Raw genomic sequence first — 24,662 nt, 5'->3', positions numbered from 1 at the left:
GACACAGAACTTAGAAACACAAGTTTACGTGCGGGAGTCGGGTGGGAGGGCCACTAGAGTTATAGCACAGGGTGATGAATTCAAGGAAAGAGTGGTCATGAAAATTAGAGTAGAGTGGGAGAAGGGCGGCAAAATTCGTGTAATCCACAGGTGGCAAAACCATAGATGCACCTCTGAATATAGGGTGTCCGAAAAACTGCTACACGACTTTATAACTCTATCGCAGTAGTTCTTCACAATATGCTTCAAGAGGCATGCATTGTGTACCCTCTAGAAATGTGTATAGAATACATTTACCCGTAGAAATACTTAACATATGACGATTACTTGCCCCTAGAAGTTGTGTTGAGAGTTTGTTTACTTCTTGTTACGTCGAAGAGGCTTGCGTATCTCTAGAAATGCCTTGGAACCTCGAAGAAACTTTTACGTGCGTGCTCCAAGAAATGTTTAAAGGGTTTGTTTACTTCTAGACCAGCGGTTCTCAACTGGTGCTCCGCGGAGCTCTTGGGGCTCCTTGTGCACTCTCCAGGGGCTCCGCGGTTGCTTGAGGAAAATAAAAAAAACAGTAAAACTCAAAAAGGAATTATAAATATTTTTAAATAGTAAAAATAAATCAGTAACTTTGATGAATAATCAAAAAATTAGCCTATGGGACTCCGCCACTGAATTGTTTTACTTTACAGAAAAGGTTGAGAACCACTAGTCTAGAACAGCGGTTCTCAACCTTTTTTGACTCGCGGAGCCCTTTTCGGTGTATAATTTCTATGGCGAGCCCTTTTCGGTGTATAATTTCTATGGCGAGCCCTTTTTAGTATATTATTTATATGGTGGTACCCTTTAAGCCTTTTTTTTTGTTTGTTAATCAAATTTATTGATTTATTTTATTATCCTCGAGTGGCCGTGGAGCCCCTGGGAAGTGCACAAGGAGCAGCAAGGGCTCCGCGGATTACAGGTTGAGAACCACTGTTCTAGACAATCGCATGTCTTTGAAAATACGTAGGTACTGCTACGGAACAACTATGTGCGGACGCTCATGAGTGGTCGTTGGGCGTAATCGTAGGCATGCTTGGTAGTTGTGCATACTTCTAGAAATATGTGGTAGGTGCGCATAGGTAAATGCATAGGAAGCCTGTTTAGGCCTGGTATATAACGGTGTATTAAAGTTTTTTTCAATCAATTTATTCGTTTTTTTCGACGTTGTTGAATATTTTGCACGTAGCACTGAATGACTACAGCAATTCACGTTAGCAAATACATGGACTGAAATTAAGTAGCCATTGAGATACGGCTCGAGCCGCAAATGGTACAGACACCCATACGCATCGAAATGTAGGTCAGAACGAAAAGTTTTAAACGAAGATTCCGTCCAAATGAAATATTTAATGCTATTAACCCTGTTCACGGTTAAAATAAATATTCTTGACAACGAGGAGAATTTTAATTCAAACAAACCATACTTTCAATATGCCATTTGGGTGATTTTCAGAGTAATTGATTTCATCTGTGCACCATAATTTTTTGCCCTCCCCCCCCCCCTTACTATTGGGAAAAATACTGACGTGAAAAAATCGATATAATCAAAAACTAACTGAAAATAATAAAATAATTTCTTAGAATACGTTTCGGCTTCAAATTGCTCTTCAATCTTAAAGAGAAGAAAGCCAAAATAATCCATTTTTAATCGAGGAAGAAAATGGTAATTAATTTCCTTTTTTGAAAAGCTCTAAATCCTCGAAATATTATATTTTTGAAGTGATAGAAAATGACTTTCACTCTCTCTCTTCTAAACATATTAAAAAAAAAAAATTATGTACATTTGAAAATGCATTTGATGAAAAATCTCTATCTTAAATTCTTTCTCTCTTTGGTAAATTGAATGTGTTTTCCACGTTTAAGAAATAAAATTTTCTCATCCCGCATTTTGAATGTTCATTAATAATTCAATTTCCTCTCACGCGTTCGAGTACAAGCAGCTGCAGGAAAAATTCAGCCCAGCAATGTGCAGGGTGTTCATAAGTTGACGAAATGTCTACACTAAAATTATTTATCGGAACTCCAAAAAAACTTGCTTCTTAATAAAGGGAATGGGGAAGACAGAAACAGCAAAAAGGAAAACGTCAAAATTCACTGCTAGATGGCGTGAAGTAGCAGATTTTAGCACTCACGAGACTCTACCGAATGTGTTAAGACATTTTTTCTCGGTTAGGCCGTGTACATAGTGTGGCGACAAAGAGGTACGGGAATGCATAATAGAGACTAGCGACGAAAACAGTTGCATTGTTTTGTTCTACACCCCACATCATGCCCCCCCCCACAAGGAGTGGGCTGACAAGGCTCCGGCCCTGGGACCCGGGAGGATTTTAATCATTTTTTTTTGTTTTTTCACGCTATAAATTCATGATAAAGGAGGCCCCGTGAAAGTCTGGTTGGGGGGGCCCGTAAAATTTCCCAGCCTAGGGGCCCTGCTTCAGGATGCGGGCGCGATAGAGAGAAAGAGGCCACTCAACGAGGTGCACGATTTGAACAAACCTGTTCGTTTTCACCTCGATCTGCTGATTTTCGCTTTCTGCTAGTTGTGGTCCGCGTTTCTCCCTTTTTTTTTCTTCCCCTCTTCTGTAGAGGGATCATCATCATCATCATCGTCACAGCCTTACATTTCAGAACTCCTCCGGTCATTTTCTCTCTATCCTCCTCCTCTTTTAATATGTGCGGACATCTCTTCCTTCATCCCATGCATTGTGTTCTTCCTAGTTGTTATTCTTGGAACTCGTACCTCTTCGCTCCACTATGAGTTCAGCCTTAGACGGAAAGGCTCTTAAAGTCTCTCTTGTCCTTTCAAAAGGAGCTCTTAAATTTTCGTGAATCTATGATGATTAGTTTCGGCTGTAGACAGCTCGAGACAGAAACTTTAACTATAGAGTAGTGGTACTTAACCAGGGGTCCACGGATCCTTTAAAGTTCTTCGGAGAGATTTCAGAAGGTCCGTGAGCTTGGATGAGCAAACAATGAACTTATAATTTTTATATTATTATGTACTAAACACATCATTGGTCCGTGGCCTTAATATTATGAACAAAGGGAGGCCCGTGGCCATTGTCTTTTTGGCACAAAGGGTACACGGCACAAGAAAGGTTAAGAACCTCTTATAGACACTTTGTGCATATGTTACGCATTGTGTCTGAGGTTGGGTTATTCACATGAGAAAGATCGAGCACAGATCCAGTAGGGCACGTCAGATACACTCCAGACCGACACGTGTCAGTTTAGGAAACCTTAAAAACGGGCCTGTCTTCCGCTAAAAAAAAAGTTTTTCATGTAAAAATGGATGTTCATGTAGATGTGGTTCTATATTTGCAGGTTCCGAAAGGACTGTAGAGTCTGATAGAGTTATAATACTATCTCCCGGTGTCCATTCGTTCCCTTTCAAACTCGGTCTACCGTTGGGCCTACCGTCCACTTTCCTTGGCAAGCACGGCTGGGTACAGTATTACTGCAAGACAGCTCTCAAGGAACCGTCTGGTCTGACGCATAAGAATCAACAGGTCTTCATCGTCATGAGCCCGATCGATCTCAATCTGGAACCTTCTTTACTTATGGTAAGTTATTTACATTCAAAAGGCGTTTGATGATTTATATAATCACAATGCCACCATATTCTAACTTTTTCTCAAAATATCTCACAGTATACTTGAAAACGGCCCCCTGTCGTTGATATATTTGGACTAAATTTATCATTTTCTGAGACAGATTTTGATTCCATTATTGTAGTGAGTAGCCAACCCTGCACGTCACCATACCTGGGCTATCTGAACAGTATCATGGACCCTCAAGCAAAGTGACTTCTGGGATCTTCCCAGCTGGCTGGAAGAACTACTTTTTTTAGTGTCTAAAAAGTACCTTGCCTTCTGCATCATAATGTATACTTATTTCTCTTACAGCAACCATTTCACTGCGAGCTTGAAGATAACTTGGGCATCCCTTGTTTGAATTCTGGGCCAGTTTCTTGTATTGTGAGACTTGACCGAGGCGGTTACGTACCGGGCGAAAGCATATCGATTCACGCCACCATCGACAATGGCAGTCGGACGCTCATCAAAAAGACGAAAGCCGTTCTTACTGAGGTAAGCCACTCTTGTACTATCATCTACGGAAATTTGTGGTCAGTCACTTTTTAGAGATTTCACCCTCAATCTACGGAGCCGTTCAAGTATTTTCAGCAGATTTTTAGGCATTTTTGACCCCTTTCCACCTTGTCAGCAAAATTTCGTTAGCTCTGCCTTTTTTTCACAAATTAAAATTACGGAAGAAAATACCTTTATATGTTATTATAATCAATTTCTGCTAATTTGATTGCTATTTGAAGACTAAGAACTCAAAATGTATTTTTTAAGAAATTCATTGCGACCCACCCTCTAAGCCATATATGCTAAACCCATGGCCTGCGGACCAAACGTGGCTCTCGGGGTTATTTGATGCTATACCTGATTTTGTAAAAAATGAAGTAAGTGGTTCATTTGCGGATCGTTTAAGTGACCCGTGGCACAATTCCCGAACATTTAAGCGGCCCGTGGCACATTTAGGGATCCTTTGAGTGACGTGTGGCATAGTTTTTAAAGCACTTAAGCGGCCTCCAGTGCATTTCTACATCACTCAAGTTACCCGCGGCTCATTCCCAGATTACTTGTGATCCACGACATAATTTGAGTGACGCGCGGAACATTTCTATAGCACTTGAAGGATCTGCGGAACATTTAGGGATCACTAAAGTGGGGGGGGATATATCAATAGGGGGAATACAGGCCCGTAGCCAGAAATTTCTTTCAGAGGGGGACCCTTTCATTTCGGGGGAAATCAGACAAACAATTAGAACAATAGATTTCGCCCAATCTTTTTACTCATTTCGGGGGGGGGGGGTACCAGACCCCCAAGTCGTACCCGAGTGGTGCAGTGGTAAGATGCTCGTCTTCCACAATGAAGGCCAAGGTCCATGGGTTAGAGAATGCAGCCAAAGAAAATCAGAAACAAGTTATTTACCTATTCAACCACCGGTATATGGCGCCTTGTGTGATTTCCCACCCAACTCCACTAGTTCGAAAGTGCCGTATGGCGATATACGACCGGAGTTGGTGTGCGGTAAAGTAGTAGATCTCCTCCCAAGTCCCCCCTCCCCCCCAGCTATGGACGTGGGAGAATGTTAGTTCAGGTGCCTACAAACTAGCAGAAGGTTTTTCGCGTTTTGACGTACTGAGTAAGATGCCATTAAGAATATTTCATATTTTTATAAAGGGTGAGTGAGATAAGCATCATATAAGCATCATTCAACACTCCCATTTGTCGTCAAAAGTCAGCAAATCCGAAACTCACACCTCCTCTTCCCCCCCCCCTCACTTCCAAGTCATCATCGAATTACCAGATATCGATCCGCGTTGACCAAAGGATGTGGAGGATTTCGAGCGTCAAAAAAAAAAAAAAAATTCATATCGGTAAAAATTTGATCAATGACACGTTGGATATCAAAGGAACTCCCCATTTTGGGTCATAGAATTATCAGATATCGATTCGGATCGAATCAAAGATGTTTTTGGGTTTAAAGGATCTTTAATCTTTCACGGGAATTACTTCTCAGATATTTTCCACATGCGATGAAAGACACGTAGTAAATCAAGGATTGCCAGACTATGGGCGGTATTCACCGACATGGTTTAAACTGTAGTCACAATTTTTTGATGAGAGATCGACACGGATTGGTTGAATTCAGTTTTTTAACCAATCTATATTGATCTCTTATACAAAAATTGTGACTACAGTTTAAACCATGGTCTCCCAAACTTTTTGTTCCATCGCCCCCTTCATCGGAAATTTTTTCCTATCATCGCCCCCCAACTCACGTAAACCCATAGGATCCTATGTTAAATCAGTAGGTTCTATCACCCCCTTGGACCATTCCATCGCCCACCAGGGGGCGATATTTCCCGCTTTGGGAAACACGGGTTTAAACCATGTCGGTGAATACGGCCCTATGAGTCATAAAGGTGTCTCTCAGATATTGGTCAACATCGGACATAAAATCCACGGATATTGGTCCACGTGACATGTCAAGAATTCTCAGATGTCGGTGCAAATAGGTTATTAAGAATTCACAGATATCGATCTGCATAGGATATCAAAAATTCACCGATTCACGTGGGATATCAACTAAAATTCTCAGATAGGAATAGAAAATTTGACCAAATGAATTTATTTTAATCAATTGGTTAATTAATAACTAAATTAATTAGAGTAGAAATTTTTTTGATAAAAGACACGTGCGACATCGAGAACCTTTAAAATGTAGAACTAAGATGTCGGTGAAAATTATATCAAAAACCCGTTGAACATCAACACACTTGGTCAAAATTTTTCAGATATAAAATCACATCAGATAACGAGGATTCGTTAGTCTTTAGGGTCGAGAATTCTCAACTTTCGGTCCATAATCGATATCAAATACTAGCTGTTTTCAAGACGCCTTATACAGGGTGTCCTGTAAATCCTCATTTAGCCTTCATCTCATCAACCGTTCGTCATAGAGGTGTGATTCTGAATTAAAAAATGCTCGAAATGTTCTCAAAAAGCACCCAATGTGGTTTTGAGAGTGGAAAATACAGCACGTCACAAAATAACGAAATCTAAATTTTTAAACGGTCCCCCCCCCGTCCTCTGACTTTCAAATAGAAAGTTATTACCCTGCCTCTCTTGAGGCAATAAAGCCCCATGTTTGTAATTGCAATCAATATTCACTGAGATATTTTAATTAGAAAATAAGGAAAGAACAGCATAAACTAACACAAAACACTCGTTTCTAATTGGAAATTACCGTATAAAAATTAATTTTTTTTAAATTTATGACACTGTTTTCACTCTCAAAACTGGTACAGGGTGGTTTTTTAACACATTCTGAGCATTTTTTAAATTGGAATCATTTCTCTACGACATGGAGTCTTCAACCTTTCAGACATTGCGGGCCAAATCAAAGACTTACATGAAGCCCGCAGGCACATCCAGTCATACTATGGTATTTAATAGTAATACGGCATATACAGATTAGTAAGAATCTAAATGTAAGGTACAATGGCGTGTTAAAGAGTGAGCAAGCGGGTCCCAAATTTGGTGAAGAATTTACCCTTGAATTTATTCTTTCTATTAAGAAAGGATTTCTTCCATCAAATATGAATTTTCAATGATTCTGAAATTATTTCTCTCATAAATTCTGGATTTCTCTTTCTCCTGTTACGTAATTCTAAAATTACTTATAAAATTTTATGACAGTTCATAATTCTGAAATGCGAGAATTTATAATAGTGAAATTATTCTCCCACAAAACACTCTGAAATTATTAAATAAAAGTGATTATGGAATTATTCATCAAGAAATCTGAAATTAATCTCGAACGTAATTGGGAAATCATTTCTAAAAGTAATTACGAAATCTCTCTTAAAAGTGTGAATCCATTTCTAAAAGGAAGTCAGAAATTATTTCTAAGATTTATCCTTAAAATTAATTATAGAATCATTTCGTTTTACTTTGGAAATAGTTATAAAAATATTTCTTTTAGAAATTATGTCTGAAATTTTATTGGAAATACTTGTAATGCTAAAATCATTCCTTCAATCATAGGTATGAAAAAAATCAAGATTTTTTCAAAAAAATGGTTTTTAAATCGGTTTTTTTTACATAAATCAGATTTATATTTAAATCGGATTAGTTTTATTTAAATTAACTGACTGCTTATTAATTAAAGCAAATCTTGTTATTCATTTAGAATGCGTTTTTCTTATGTAATCTCTCAAATTTAATTCAGCATTAATGAATAAAATAACGAACAAGCAATAAGAAACGAACTACAAACAAGAAATATGAACATCCAAAATCTGTGTTTATATAGCATGACAGGTTGTTCAGCCCGAATTAACTTCATGGATTAAGATTTTTCATGTAGAAATAAGTCCTTTCATTAATGAGGGCACAAAACCCCCGCCTTTTAAAGTAAATGCCTGGTGGAGACTCAGTAGCACATATGGTAGAGGTTTTGATGTACAAGCAAAGGGTCATTCAGCATCAACTTAAATGAGAAACATATTCTATTGATAAGATTATTTCTTGCCGAGTTGATGGATACATTTTTTGTGATACGTTTCTAACTTGCATGATGTTGCTTCGTAATTTTAGCCCTACACATTTAAATTCTTTCACTGATTTAATGAGTTTTGATGAAAAAAAAAAATAGCAAACAATCTAGACTTTTTTTCATTTTACGCATTAAAAAGTCCAACGGTCTTTATGTTGGCGCAAAATCTATTATTAATCCTTTAAGCGATTTTTAAAATGCTTCTGATCCGCATTATAACTGCCACGTTGGAAATTGCGAAATCAGCTAGAAATTGCCACCTATTTTCCAAGAAGAATTTTTTTTGCGAGCTAATATATAACCGCTCCCCCCCCCGAACTAGAAAACAAGACATTGACTCCGCCCACCGCTTTTACTTCCTTCACTGTGTATAGATTTATATTACATATATAAATTCTATGAAGAGAGAAATACTTTTTTTTTGGAAAAATTCTTTCTCTGTATTGTTTACACTGCTGAGCATATTTTTCCTAACTGTGCTGAAAGAAGGGGGGAATAAGCACAGTCTCTATTTTTCTCGCTCCTTCCCTTATTCAACGTTGAACAAAAGCTGACTCCGCCCACTGGCAGTTGATCGATTGGAGGGAAGGGGTGTGGAAACATTTTTGACTGTAAAAACAACTTCAACGCGGTTTTAGAACCCGAGATATTTTGGGATGACTGAAATAAAGAAGATCAAGTTTGACGAGATACCTCGGGATTGCCGCTGAGAGGGTTAAATCAGGAATTAAGGCAGAGAATTCAAGACTACATGTGCAACAAAAAAACCTATTTTTTTTTTTATCAGGGGATGCCTAGTGCCCCGTTGTCACACATTGTAAATATTTGGCGCAATTATATCTAAGTTAAGCTCCCTATATTTTTCTGCAATGTTTGCCATGCACAACATCTGGAAATAGAACAGCAGCTACCTTTTTGCACTATACCTAGGAATTAGGTTCAAGCCAAAATTTATAAGATCTTCTATATTTCTTTTAATCTAGAAGTTTCCTGCATTTCAACAACACACATGCATACCATACTAGGTTATTCTTACCTCATCATTGAAGTTAAATAAAGAAAAAATGAAATTTAAATTTCGTGATTTTAATCTTGATTTAAACCAAGCTGATTTAAATCGACGTAACCTGCCATCAATCAAGGGGAGAGTCTCAGTAATTCCGTTGTTACTTACACCTTCTGTGTGGATGATGAATTTCCCTCCCGAAATTGTAGGTATATGAAATTAGGGGTCCTCGAAAATATTTGGGTTCCGAGCCCTCCGTATTCGTTAGGACGGTGCTCTTAATGTATCAAAAGTATATTACAGTTATAAATACCGCAATACAGCTCTCAAAGACCATTAGACGAGGTTTAATGGATACTTAAGTAATTCCCCTTTCAATGTAAAGAAGTCATTAACTTCAAAGAGGTCGGAGGGTTACGGCAAAATATGCGAGGGCCACATTTGCCCAGCGGGCCATGCGTTGAAGACCCCTGATGTACGACGAACGGTTAATGAGATAAAGGCGGAATTATAACTTGCAGGACACCCTGTATAATGTTTCATCAAGTATTGTAAATTTTATATTACAACATGCGTAAATATGCCTCATATAGTTTTTTTCAATGAAAATCGATGAAAAACTTAATCAATAAACATACGGTGTTTAACATACAACGAAAGCAAAAATATACAAAATATTTTATGTCATCACACTTTCAAATTCCAAAAATACATCTTACATAGTAATCTGGAGGGGGAAATAAGAGATGTACAGTGTGATGACTGATGTTCGTAGGAATATTGTCTTTTGTAAAAACTTGCTACGTCGTGGGATAATTTGAACATGAAATATTTCGAATGGCAGGAAGCCAATGAGAAACGTGAATCCGGAGTAGAAAGAAAATAGTCTTAAAAATCAAACCATCGAACTAGAGAAAAGAAACTGGAAATTCGCTGTGTTTGTGTCGAAAAAAATATCCAGTTTCATTTATTCTGGTTCCTTTTATACGGAGTTGCCGCCACCAAGTCGGCTTCTCGGTTTCCATTAATCCCGGAATCTTTATTTGGAGAAGAGAGAATCTTTTTCGATGTGTGTGTTAGTTGATTGCTTAAAATAGAAGTTAGAAAATATACATTTTTTTTTTTTTTAAATTCAGAACATCAAAAAAATTATTTAAAAAATTTCCATCCAAAAATGAATATAAAATTCATGAGACGTAAATACTAAATAGTGATTTGCTTTTTTCCCCTCTTTGTTAAACAAAAAAAATTTTTTCAACAATTTTGTTTTATTTTTTGAAAGTGTTCTTGTTGTGTGTGTGTTTTCAGACCATTCAATACACGGCTAAGAACAAGATAGTCCAATCGGAAACGAGGGAACTGGCATCGCTCCAGAGAGGACGGATACCGCCAGGAATCACAGACCAGTGGAAGAATGAGTTGTTGTACATACCGCCACTGCCACCGACGAATCTGAGGGGCTGCCATCTAATTAAAATTCAGTACGATGTATATGTGAGTATCTCCGAATGGCCTATTGAAATCAGAATGATCAATATTGTAGATGAGACAAAGACTTCTTGGTTCTTATTTAAAAATTGTATCAAAAGCAGTGATTTAAGTTGGCGATTTCCTCTAAAGTCTCGCAACATACCCTGCAACGGGACAAATATCAATCATTGCACTTTATTTGCGATTTGAAATATAGATGGCAGCACAAACCGCACACACAACACTACATATATGAATACAGATTCTTATTTATACGTATACACTTTCCAGCACAATTCACTCTTCCCTGAAACGGTAATAAACTGCCCATAATGACGATTGACAGAGGTTGTGCTTGCCCTGTAGATTATTTAATTGGACAGATAAGTTTGGGAGACCACGGTCAAACGTTTTATGTGAAAATTTTAAAGATGTGAAATTTGAAAAATCGAATAATCTGCAGGTTAGCTTTTTATAGAAATAGAACAGATTCGTTGTCCATCCACATTTGAGCTGGAGCAGGTTTGCAGCTCCAAGTGGAGGGAAATCGTTAAAAAAGAATAGATATCAGCGATTGGCTATATCTATAATGCTGACATCACATTTTTGCTCAAAGATGATGGATGAATCAGCGTATTGTTTCAAGGAGCTCAACCTGCAGATAAGGCGCCTATAAAACCGGGTAGATTCATTTCTCTCCATCTTGGAGCGGCAAAATCAGTTTTTTTTGTTAGAAATGATGCGTATTCATTAAAGAAACCGGATAGGGGAACAGCGGTTGGCTAGGGCTCCTTAACACCGACTTATCCGCCATCTTTGAGCAGAAGTGTGACCTCCGTATTACCACTGTTCCCTATCCTGTCTTTTTTTAACCATTAGATGTCACTTTGAACAAAAACTGGTTTTGCCGCATGAGTCCGTCAGTTGAATATCTCTCCAGGTGTCTGATCCCTTATTAGCTAGGAAGAACTAGAAATACTCGCGGGCTCGTCACTACGGTGGCAACCCTTGTGAACCCGGTAATGGCCGACGATACCTCGGAAATCGTTAAAATATCACCTGCATCACAAAGACTAGAATATCTAGGAGGCGTCAGCGTACCAATACTAAAAACAGAAAATAATGAATCGAAAGCTTTTTAAGAAATAATGGTTTAGAATCGCTTATGTACAACAACAGCGAATGCGTAGCCATCATATCCGCCATCGCCGAGCACTGTGACGTCGGCAGTCCGCATTATTGCTTGATGATCCCGCCGGTATCTTTAGACGCTATACGCCTGTATGCATGTATGACGTCATACTTGTGTTCACTTATGTCTCATCCAAAAGGCGACTGGAATAAGATTACATCTAATGGCTATAGTGTTGTGGCACTGCAGCCGTTAACAGAAAGCGCGCGCTTCTCTAGAGGAAAAAAAGAAATCATTTGTCATTACGCCCGCACTCAAGAAGGTCACATCTTCCTTCGTATGAATAAATTTCTCGTTGTTTATTTTATGTTAGTTTGTGAAACTAAAGTCTCATCTAGACCCAGTGGCGTATTTACAGGGTAGCTTGACGGGCTATAGCCCAGAGCGGCAAGTTCAGAGGGGCAGCAAATCTGAGAAATGAGTGGCCAAGAAAATTAGTAAAAAGATAGAAGGGTGGCGAAATTTGTATAAACCTCAATAAATCCGCCTCTGTCCAGACAGCAAGAGACCAAGTCAATGCGTGGCCAACCAATGAGCAAAAGAGTGACATAGAGAGTTTGCAAGTGCGTGAGTGGACAAAAGAGTGACAGAGCGTGAGCAATCATATGAATGACCAAATGAGTGACATAGAGCGTGTGAAAGTATGTTAGCGATGGATATAGTGTGTAAGTATGTGGAGGACCAAAGTGTTCAAGCATGTGAATGGCCATAACAATATGCAAGCATGTGAGCTACCAAAACAGTGGTACGAGTATGTGAATGACAAAAAGAGGGACTATAGAGACAAAACTGTACTTGCAGGGGCAGGGGAGGTCAAGCGGGTCACAGAACAGGGTGACGAATTCGAGGAAAGACTAGTCAGGAAATTCGCCAGAATAAGAGAAGGGCGGCAAAACCATAAATACACCTGTCTAGAGAGATATAGATGGCTTCTTTCTCAGCCAGAGATATCAAGGGAAACAGTTATTTTCCGGATATTATGCTGAGGTGAGCTCGGAAAGAAAAGTCATCACGTCTCCGCCGGGACTCGAACCCAGGCCTCTTGCATACCGGGCAAGCATGCTACCATCTACACCACTGGAGACACATGAATCTGCCTTCCTACGCCTCACGACACAGTGCGTGAAATTAGGAAGGCAGATTCATGTGTCTCCAGTGGTGTAGATGGTAGCATGCTTGCCCGGTATGCAAGAACCCTGGGTTCGAGTCCCGGCGGAGACGTGATGACTTTTCTTTCCGAGCTCACCTCAGCATAATATCCGGAAAATAACTGTTTCCTTGACACCTATCTAGACCTGATGGAAAAACTTCAAATTCCCTACAGGTCACTAAGTGTATATATGTCTCTTTTTTTTTTTAATTTTATTAATTGTATTTATTTTGTATTTTCACGTTTACTGTGTTTTTTGTACTTTGACTGTGTATGCATTTAAATTGTTTTCAAAGTCAGCCTAGTATTTCAATGAGCTCTACTACTTGCAGAGCTGTCTTTACGAGTGACGTCATTTTTGTGGAGAAAAACAAACCTTTCCCAGAAAAATATTCAAACATATATGAAAAATTACCCCTTTTCTAATAACATACAAGCATATACGTGTTGCCATACATTAATAATGGGTTTTCACATATATTTCTCTCTCCATAGTTCATACTCGAACCTAAAGGAGCAGAGCGTTCACTAAAGCTGCAACTTCCGATCATGATGGCAACCTACCCTATAAGGAACACCGATGGGACTCTGCAAAGACGGAAAGGAACCAACTACCCGTCAACGCTACCAGTCTTCAGACCATGGCTCGGTACTGAAAAATTCAAGTGAAGACGGTGAACTCAATAAGTGTACAGTGTCGGGCAGGAGGAAGGTATCAAGGATAGAGCAATGCAAAATAGAACTTTAAATTAACTTGGTACCAAGCTTCTGGGAAAAAGACCACGCGGTTAAAAAGAAATGATGCTACTAATTAATACACCAGTGCTTTGAATTTTTGTTATAAAAATTGTAGGTGTAAATAGAACAATTGCTTGTTGTTGTTTTTTTGTGCAAATTGTTTGACGCTCAATGGCACAAACAAAAATTGCTCCTGTGTGCCAAATGTTGTTTCTTAAGCAGCTTAAAAATAAATTATTATAACCTCAACACGTTGTAAGTCTTTATTGTTATTTAATTTAATTATTGTTCCAGATAATTTTTCTCACAATTTGCAGGACTTCACAGATTTATTTCACAGAAAAAACAGCTATTTAGTTATTCACAAATAAGAATCTCGCATTAAGGGGGGTGAAGTACAACAAAACATTGATCACCCTCTCTATTCCCCGCATCGTTGTTAAAGACACATCGAATTTTCCAGAAATTCGACCGTAGTACCAATCTGGTGGCGCCACCGTATGAAGGTCAACGAAGATCTCGATCTTTCCACACGATTCGAGTGTTTGTCTTTACACTTCCGGTTTGGCAACAGGAGATTACTATCCCGAGGTTTTCTCCAAAAATTGCGCTACCGATATTTTTCGTAACACTGCCCCCCCCCCCCACTTTAAAATTGCTCGTCCCGACAATTCAGTCTTCAAGTCGGTGATATTGCCATTCGTACTTTGTCACTCACTGTGGTAGGGAGCCAAGTCTGTTTAGATGGACCACCTTGCATTTTGGCAACAGTCTTTTGAATCCGAATAAACACATCGTCCAGTTTCTTCATGCCTCTGTAGGGTCCTTTCCAAGACGTTTGGTTTTTCGGACAGAGTAATTTCTGGTGCTTCGGGCTCCGGAGCCAGACAAGGTCTCCTCCCTTGGAGTCATGAGACGTAGCCCCGTATCGTAGCGGTTCTTCATCTTCTAGGAGCCGATGTTGATCCGGTCTTGGCGATTCGACAATCTCGTCCCATAAGTACCTGCGATGGCGAGAATTCAGTACCTCTTCCGGAATGACCATCACTTTCTGTGGAGCAAATTCGTCACGACTACATCCAAGTAGGGCGATATTTTCCCTTAGCGTGTGCAGCTGGTCATCCCCCATGTCCAAGGAAAATCCATGTTTCCTCAGGAAATCCAGTCCGATAATGCACGGGTCTTTTACGTCGGCCATGAAGACGGTGTGTCGGTAGACGCAAGGCCACAACTAGGAGGGGGAGCAGGCAGGTGTGATGCCCCGGGCGCTGAACCAGAAGAGGAGCCGAATTCACCCTTTAACTGCTTCCTCTACATGCAAAGGGCACCAAAATTCCGGCTTGCCCCGGGTGACAAAGTATCTAGTCGTGGCCCTGGGTAGATGACCGTGGCGAACTTCACCAAGACTTCCAATTTCCCGCGCACATTTTCTTTCCCGTGACTGTCTGCAGCGTCAACGATGGTGATACGTAGAGAAATCGTTGCTGGAATGTTTGAGCCAGGTCCGTCCTGACGATGCTCACGTTGGCTCCGGCCGATTACCATCCTACATGGGAGACCATCAATTTCGCCTCTCAAGTAGAGCCCATGGTCTCCACCATGCAGCTGTGAAACGTGGTACACTCGGCATGGCGTATTTCCCGTATCGGCAGCCGCGACTGAGCATGCGCTCCACAGGTGACTTTTTTCAGCACACCCGTGACTCGTCTTTCCGGTTCCCACGACCGTTGGTGGCACTCTTCAGGAGTTCTTTCAGCTCTCTGATGATGTGCGCCGTAGAGTCCTCCACAACAGTACTGCTGACCATTCGACTGCTGACTCTCCTCGAAGTTTGCTGGGCTGCTTCAGATTTCATAGCGTACTCCAGAGCACTTCTCACGTCCTTGTATTCGCCCAGACGCAACGCTTGCTGGATGTCGTGGTCCCTGAAGGAGTCGACGAAGCACTGCAGGGTCAGTCTATCCCTGATTTCTGGCGGGCAGTCGTCATACGCCACCTGTGAGAGTCTCTCGATGTCCATGGCTAGCTCTTGCAATATTTCGCTGGTCTTAAGTTGCAGCCGGTGAAAGTCCTTGTGGTACTTTTCTCCGAACCTCAACTCAAGTGCGTTCGTCAAAGCCGGATTGGTCTTCAGCGGCCATCGTCTGTATGACTTCAACGGCTTCACCTCGGAGAGCGGCGGCTAGATGGAAGGCTTTGAGCACACAGTCCCATCCGTTCGCAGAGGCGATCATCTCGAACTGGATTCTGTAGATCGACCACGATGTCCTTCCGTCGTATGGTGAGGGCTTGATGTTCGACCGGATGAAGGCTGGCAGGACCCTTAAGGCTGGGAATCGGCTTCAACTTTTATTCTGGTCCCAACAAACACTGAACCAGCAGCATACATCGGTCGGATAATCGTGAGGCTCAGTGCAAAAATATTAGCTAGGACAGGTGTCTCAACAATTTTAGGACCCATTTTGCGTGGATTTTATTTATTTTGTGAGGAAGGAGAATCAGTATTCATTATTTCAGTCTAAAAAAAATCAAGTCTCGCAAACCAAAAAAATTACATAGGGCCCAAAACGGTACACATGAATAAAGCAGATACACATGAACATCAGTGCCGCCTAAAGGCATGGGGCCACCTGGGCACGGCCCGGGATCACCAGCGAAGGGCCTCACAAAAATGAGATCTGGTTGAAAATTTCGAGAATTTGTTTGGTAGGGCCTCAGAAAAATCAACTGGCCTATGATACTCTTTAGAAGGCCCTGACGATCATACCAATTTTGGATTTCGATAAGCCGGATTGACGCTTGCTAATTGGAGAATTTTGTGTTTTCTCCCCCAAAAATGCTATTTTTGTGATTTGACGAAATGGTATTACACAACGCTTATGAAGTAGCAGTTTTTTTGTTTTTTTTTTGGTAAATTCTTGGGCAATAATTTTTTCCCGAAATATATAGATTTTTTTTTACAATCACGGGCAAAATTCGGGAGATGAGTAGAAATCCGGGAGACTTGCCACCTATGATATGCATACATATGAACTGACATCATCCTGCCCCCCCCCCCCAGACTTTCAAGTCTATCTCCACCTTCGGGTATGGATCAGCTTGAGTTAGGGAACGATGGAAGAAACAATTTTCCGAAGGAAAGAGCAATGAAACAAAAGGTTGGGAAATTGATCTATTCAAACAATTTTGAACACACACAATTAAGGGTAAATTAACACAAAAACTGATCAAAATTCAACACTAAAGGTAATTTTAAACTAATGAGAGAAACAATTCCCAAAACTGATGAAAATTCTGGACTGGATGAATTGAAAATAATTCAAAGAAATAATACCACCATAATTCAGGAAGGATGCAAAATATTATTCCAGAACTGATGAAAATACAGATGGAAGAAAACAATTACAGAATTGATGAAAATTTGGAATTAATAAATTATTTCAGAATTGGTGAAAGCGTCCAATAATTTATCGTGAGTGTGGAGCCCGGTGCTGCAGCATACTTCTAAAGGCCTTCCTAGATAATCGAGATCACCAGGAGGACATACTCCAGGATGACTTAAAAAAAGTCATTTTTCTGTTTCAATGCACGGTTAACCTGGTTACAGCCCTAAGCCCACAAGTGCAAAGGGAACCTCATGAATATCAGATCTGCTTCAAATTTCTGAGAGTAAGGATGTAAATTTTTAATGAGCATTTCCAGCCGGTTAGGGGCTTTGAGGCATAAATGCAAGCCAATCTTCCAGTTGAAAAGTCTCACCACAAACAGCAGCGCAGGCCCATACAACGATACAATTATTCAATCATTAGACTTCACTCATAGTTGGAAAAACTGATGGCAGATGGCGGCACCATGCATAACAAGCACAGAAACAAACTTCGTGGCAGATTCACAGCATGCACATTCCAACATGTACCAATTCGTTGGAAGTTCTGCAGAGGAATGTGAACAAGGTGCATGTATGGTGTGATGATTTGTGGTGAAAAATGTGCGACCACCTGTGCCATCCCACTTAGCAGCATAATTTATGAGTATTGCACGACAACATGAGTATTCACAGGTGTTGTGGACATGATGCGCATGCATGGAGAATTGAAAATAAATATATCACCCACTGGCAAGAATAACGTCACAACTCAAAAAACCTGAAATTTCAGAATATTGAAAATAAACCTCACTTTTTCAATACTAAAGGCTGTCTACTAGAATGAAACTTTATTTATTTAGTATTTTTTTTATTTATTTTTTTTAATAACGTGATCCTCACGCATTCCCAAGGGATCAGCATGATCTGTCCGTTTGTTGATTAGCGGCCAGTTTCCTAGCTACAAGAATGTCATTACTGACTTGTAGAGAATAAAAAATTTTATTTTGACTATGGAATTCACTAATTCTTGAATTTTTGAATTGTGATGTTATTTATTCTTGACAGTGTGTGATGTTCTTTTAACTGCTCAGGTGAGTTATCTCTATTAACACCCATTTTGGAGAGCAATGTTAGATCAGTTTAGCCAGCATGTTGTTTGAAGAGAGCCTCGGCTAGAGGTCAGCTTTGAGTTTGGTTTTGGCCATGGCCCCCACAAGGGGTGGGCTGACAAGGCTCCAGCCCTGGGGCCCGGGACGATTTTCACCATTTTTTTGCTTTTTTCACGCTATAAATTCATCATAAAGGGGCCCCGTGAAAGTGTGGTCGGGGGGGGGGGAGACAGCAAAAGAAAAGATCCCAGCCTAGGGGGCCCTGCTCTAGGATGTGAGGGCCATGGTTCTGGCTAAACATCTTGATAGAAAAGTAAAATATGTTCAACGGGAACTTATTAAACAAAATATCACTGTAGAATAATTCATATTTTAATGCTTAGCACCTCTGCTGGGTGAGCAGAATAACAGAAACTTGAAGTTTTAAAGTTTGCATCATTGTTACGGGAGACCATAAAAAATTCTTGTTTAGGTCCCATTAATGCAAACTTATTTTTTTTTGTGGTTATTTTTCATTTCTTTCATTTATTACAGTCACAGCTTGATTTCACACATGTTTAATTTACAAACTAACGTGTTTTTCTGTGAACTACTCCTTCGTTTCTGTGTCATTTCTTTGTACGTCTTACTATTTACAAACTAATTGTGCGTAATTTGCTTTACAAAAAAAAATGGCGAAGTTTGTTTTATTTTGGAGAAAAAAAATTATTTTCGAATTCTTGTTTATATTGTTTTTTTTATATTTATCATTGTGCTTAGTAAGAGTATACAAAATTAGGAACCGCTCATGTAAGGTGAGAAATACAAGTGAAAATAAAGCACTGATACTAATATTACTCATAATTACCATACATTTATTGCATAATAGAAAACTATATGTATCCTACATTTCGTGAAATTAGTAAATCGCTGAAGAAACAAGACAAACACTGCTCCATAAATGGTTTGTCTGCAAAGAAAAATAAAAGAAACATTACTCAATGGTGATTTAAAAATAATCATGTCTTTCATAATACAATAATATGTTAGTTATTATCTTATATTATTATGCAATAAAACCTCCTAAGTTGATTCTCTGTGGCGCCCATCTTCGAGCCACAAATGAAAGCTGATTTCCCCATTAAAAAATCTAGCTGCAGAGAGCAACAGGCCTACAACAGTATACTATTCAATCATTACACTTCATGCATAATTAGAAAAATTGTGGGCAGATGGCAGCACTATGCATAACAACGCTTGCAGACCATAGGTTGGAAACTGGAGAAACCGCGAGACACCCAGGCTCTGTCGCAAGAAGCAACGTAAGCACTTCGCCCCCCCCCCCCCGGGGGGAGGAAACAGGGCATCTCCCTGTAAAACCAAAATTTATCGATACGTCAAAGATTACATATAGTGCAAGGAAATCAAAAATTATGTAAATCGAAGAATCAAATTAATCAAGTTAAAGTAAAGTGCAACGGGCACGGATAATAAATAATCGTGGAAAGTTGTATAAAAATTGTATCGCAAAAGGCGCAATCAGAAATTTGATTGATCAAGGATTGTATCAAATGACAAGAAGGGCAGAGCACCTCATTGCGCTCGGGCAGTTCAATACAGTCAGTCTAATTTCTCTGAGATGTCATTAATTAGGTTTGGGATTCATCCTGCTCCTCGCTCGTCAGGGTGAAGACGCACCGATCTCCTTGACGGCGCTGGTACCGGAGTTGCAGGAGCTGGAGGAGACTGATCCCTTATCTTTTCGGGATGTTCCTCAAGGAATTTCACCATTTTTCTTATCTTTTCCTTTGATTCCTCTCGACGTAGTATGCCAAGCATCCATAGTCTGTGTAGATGGGCAGCCGGCGAACAGAAGTGAAAGGGCGTCGTTTCTGAACAGCATGTGGCGTAGTGCAAGGGCATGCCAGGCTCAAGACAAGAGCATTTATCGCTGGCAATCACTTTAAAGCGATGTAAGGTTGAAGGGAAAGGCCCATGACCGGTGACAAATAAGATGAGCTCTCGTGACCAGGCCCTGCTCCTGGTATCTACTTTCTTTATAACTTCATGAGTTGATCTTCCTGACGCCTCCAGCATATCCCAATGCAATTGCCAATTTGCTATCATGTCCATCCAGAGTAGTGATTTTGAGTGAGAACCTGGATATAAGAGTTCGTCGTAAAGGACTCCAGTATTGGTCGCTTCTTTGGCCGCCGCATCCGCAAGCTCGTTTCCCCACTGGCCGTTGTGGGCTTTTACCCAGGAGATGTGTATTGATGGGTGAGATACAAGTATACTCCTTATCTTTCTCGCCATTGCATTTTCAGAGAGCGGGTTTAGAATGGCCTGGAGACTTGAACGGCCACCCGATCTTATTACAGTCTGCCTCCTGTTTGTAGCTGCATCCAGAGCTGCTGTAAATATAGCGAGCATCTCAGCTTAATATACTGAATTATTTTCTTTTAGTTTAGCAGCCCATTTATCCACGATCTCCGTTCCCACGGTTTTTATACAGGCAGCTCCTGTACCCGATTCCAGTTTAGAGCCATCCGTGTAATATACGATGGATTTCTCCTTAGGTGTATCATCCTCCAAAGATTCTAGGAGTACTTGATTGGCCTGCAGAGATTCTGCAGGATGCGAGGTCCAGCATATAGTTTTTTGCTCGAAGGTGTCCGGGACTAATGCTTCCTCTAACAATGGACATGGCTTGTGAAGCTTTAGAAGATGTGTGACTCTTGCCAGGAATTCTATCTTGAGGGATAATGGCAGGAGCTCCAAGATCACCTGAAGAGCATTCGTAGGTGTAGTTATAAACGCACCAGAGATATATAGAAGGAAGGGTCTTTGTATAGAATCGAGCCGTCTGAACATCTGGACCTTGGGAGAATGCCATATTGAAGCTCCATAAGCTATCATAAGCTCAACCACTGTCAAGTAGAGGGATCTCCTCAGAGCCCGTGTCAGTCCCCACTGTAGTCCAGCCATCAGGCGCATCTTCTGAAGAACACGTGACGCCTTTCTCTTCTGTTCTTTGATGTGATCTTCCCAGCTAAGTTGCTTATCGATAAAGATGCCTAAATAACATAACACGTCCGTTTTCTTGATGGTTTTCCCTTGGAACCAGATGGTGGGAGGTCTTTTCTTCGATATCCACAAGAATTTTGTCTTAGCCATAGAAAGAGTGAGCTTATGCATGAGCAGCCAATTTAACACTGCTCTAAGGGTTTCTTCTGCTAGACCACCTGATCCCTTGACAGTAGGGGCAGATGCAATTACCAAAAGGTCATCAGCATAAGCCTGAACTTTGACGTTTGAGGGCCAATTAATTTTCAACAACTCATCCAGAACAAGATTCCATAACAAGGGGCCGGAACAGGAGCCCCTTGAAACTCTCTTTTGCACCCTTTTGAAGCTCTTTCATAGCTTTGCCCGCATCCATGACCAACACCGCTCGGCGGTGGTTCAAAGGGTCCGATAAGATTACCTTGAGCTGTTGTGGTATGGGCGCTATTGCTAGACGAAGGCGTATAGACGAGTATCTGAGGTTATCGAATGCTCCTTCTATATCCAGGGATATGATGGCTATGGATGAATGAGCCATTGTTTTTTCAGACTGCATTATTTTTTCAACTGTGAACAGACAAAAAAAGATTGGAGCAGGTAAAATAAAATAAAAAATTAGGGGAAATGTTGCTTTACGAGAGCCAAAATTATTGAGTGAGAGTACAAACATAATGTGAGCAGATTTTTTGAGTCTGTCAGCCAAAGCACTGTTTACCTGAGCACGAGGTGAACCCAGTAGATAGTGTGTATACTGCAAACAGATTTTTGGAAGCACTAATTTTTTCACTCCGATCAGCACCCACTGTCATACAGATACAACTATTTTGTGTAGTGGAACTATCTTGTTAGCAATGTAGCACGCAAAAATACAAAGTTGTTAGTTAAAAATATGCGGAAATAAACACCATACAGTTGTTTCGGAGCTACTGTAGCCCCTTCTGCAGTAGAAAATGAATTAAAAGAGAAAAAACCTGTTATAGCGCAGGTCACTTGCTAAAAATGAGAACACGTGGTTGCATGGATCGTGACAACACATTGTATGATGGAACCCCAATCATCAACAAAACTCACAGATCCTGTTGAAGGCCTCAATAGTTGGGGTATTTACAGTATTTCCTGCCAATCAATCTGTCATGCATCGGCCAAACCAAACATTCTTTGAAGTTTCGCCTTGCCAAACACAAACGCTATGTTAAAAATCTATAGCTAAAACACTTATATTGCACAACATTGTTGGACCAATAGTCACCACTTTGACTTTAACTCTGCCAAAATAATTTAGAAATGCTCTCTACCCCTCGACCGAGATTTCTTTGAAGTGCTCCATATTCACATCAACACTTCTTCTTTGGTTAAAGATTTTTCCAGCACCCCATTTTGCTCCGAGATATGGTCTCAATACCTTAACTTAGGAACAGCTTTTGTATAAGGGACAGATTGGCGATTTTTGGCGACTTTTTTTTCTCACGCCAAATATGTCCAACGGTCCGAGAAATAGCCGCCAGACACTACATGCGCCAGAAAAAAAAAAATCGCCAGCATAGAAAACAGCAAAAAACAATAAACAAAAATAAGCTCTGGATTGTTTAAAAAATAAAACTCTGGATAAAAATAAATCAATCAGGGTTTAAATAAAACCCGGGCATTGTTTAAATAATAAATCGATCTGGATTTAAATAAAGCCCGGACCGTTGTTTAAATAATAAATCGGTCTGGGTTTAAATAAAGCCCGGACCATTGTTTAAATAATAAATCGATCAGGGTTTAAATAAAACCCGGGCATTGTTTAAATAATAAATCGATCTGGGTTTAAATAAACCCGGGCCATTGTTTAAATAATAAATCGATCTGGGTTTAAATAAAGCCCGGGCATTGTTTAAATAATAAAGCGATCAGGGTATAAATAAAATATGGGCACTGTGTTTAAATAAAGGAAAAAAAAAGGGAACAATACAACCTGACCAGCGACGAAAATGTAATCCAAACACTCGACACAACCGACAACAAGCACAAACGACAAAATGGCTGTACGACTGTTTGAAAAGACGCGCTACAACAACTAACGCCGCCTGGCAGAATTTTCCAGAACAGCGACAACCCAGCAGAACAACACCGAACCAGAGTGCGCCAACGATGGCAACTTATCGCCGGAAAAAAGTCGCCAATTTGGCATGTCCCTTATACCAAAGCTGTTCCTTAACTTACCCCTTCCAGCCCATGTAATCGTTTCATGATCACCACCACCACCATCTTTCTCTCGCCACGATCAGTGTAACCATGTGCTATCATTTTTAGCTAGTGACCTGCGTTGTAACAGGTTTTTTTTCACTTTTAATTCATTTTCCACTGAAGAAGGGGCTACAGTAGCTCCGAAACAGCTGTATGGTGTTTTATTTCCATATATTTTTAGCTAATAACGTGGGACTTTTGTGCGCTATTTTGTGTAAGTTTATTCAATTATCCCATATTTTACTGGCAACCAATTTTTTCATATTATTCGGCCTTTGGAAGGGGTGAGCACACCCCTCTGGATCCATGCCTGTTGTCAAAGTCAGAAAACCTGCCTGCACTTTCAAAACAACCCGCATTACAAACCAATATCGGTGCAAATACTCAGAGACTCCGCTCTTTGGTGCTCCTTGTAGCAAGGGAACCATTTCGGCACAGTTTGGAACAGCTCTTTCATCCTCTCATACAATAAGGGTAATTAGACTCTGTTTACACTACAGTCTTAAAGTGAGACACCTAAAAAGAATACAAAAGTTTTAAAAAAAAAAGCTTACACTGGGTTTTATTCTTCAGGTTCCAAAAATTTTCCTCTGTAAAACGGTATATATGTGACGAATACTTTCCAATCAGTAAGATATAAGCCACCCAAAGCAGCGACAGTAGAAAACGTCACACCTGTCCTCATCCTGTAATATAAAGCATGAATCAATAACGAAGAAAATGTTTATATAACAAAGATAGTCAACCATACTTCAAGTGAATAGCATGCATAATTAAGTCTATGGTCAATGCATAAGCCCAGTTAATCGTCACAGAGAAATTCACTGAAAATTCCTAATTTACGATATACTGATGCTGCTGCTGTGGTGGTAGAGTGGTCATAGTGACAGACTCTCATCACGAGAACCTAGGTTCGAACCCCACTATCACCAGTAGTGATTGGATGAAGTTGGTTTTCAGTTGTTCCCAATTTTAAGACTGGCATGCAAACAGATCTCATCATTAAAAAGTCTCGCCACAGATAGCAACAGGCCTACAACTACACAATTATTCAATCACTAAAATTTACTCATAATTAGAAAAATTGATGGCAGATGGCAGCACTACATATCACAAGCATTACGCAGAAACAGACTTCTCATTAGATTCACAAGTAGTACACACACATTCCAGCATGCACCAATTCATT

At 40.1% G+C, this 24,662-nt stretch overlaps 1 protein-coding gene across 1 annotated transcript in view; it reads left to right on the top strand.

The window, feature by feature from the left end:
- Positions 1 to 13,972, top strand: part of LOC149087978 (arrestin domain-containing protein 3-like) — a 65,949-nt gene extending 51,977 nt beyond the window's left edge. The window contains exons 3-6 of the mRNA XM_089243332.1: positions 3,358 to 3,596; positions 3,939 to 4,121; positions 10,482 to 10,667; positions 13,481 to 13,972. Of these exons, the coding sequence (XP_089099458.1) occupies positions 3,358 to 3,596; positions 3,939 to 4,121; positions 10,482 to 10,667; positions 13,481 to 13,654 (782 nt within the window). The 3' untranslated portion in view covers positions 13,655 to 13,972. The remainder of the gene's footprint in view (positions 1 to 3,357; positions 3,597 to 3,938; positions 4,122 to 10,481; positions 10,668 to 13,480) is intronic.
- The last annotated feature ends 10,690 nt before the right edge of the window (positions 13,973 to 24,662 follow it).

Source organism: Pholcus phalangioides, unplaced genomic scaffold (genome assembly GCF_987345545.1).
Source record: "Pholcus phalangioides strain wild (caught in Gottingen) unplaced genomic scaffold, Ppha-v1.0 ptg000003l_1, whole genome shotgun sequence".
NCBI classification, from domain to species: domain Eukaryota; kingdom Metazoa; phylum Arthropoda; class Arachnida; order Araneae; family Pholcidae; genus Pholcus; species Pholcus phalangioides.
Note: the sequence above shows the minus strand (reverse complement) of the source record. Positions and strands in the feature narration are given on the sequence as shown.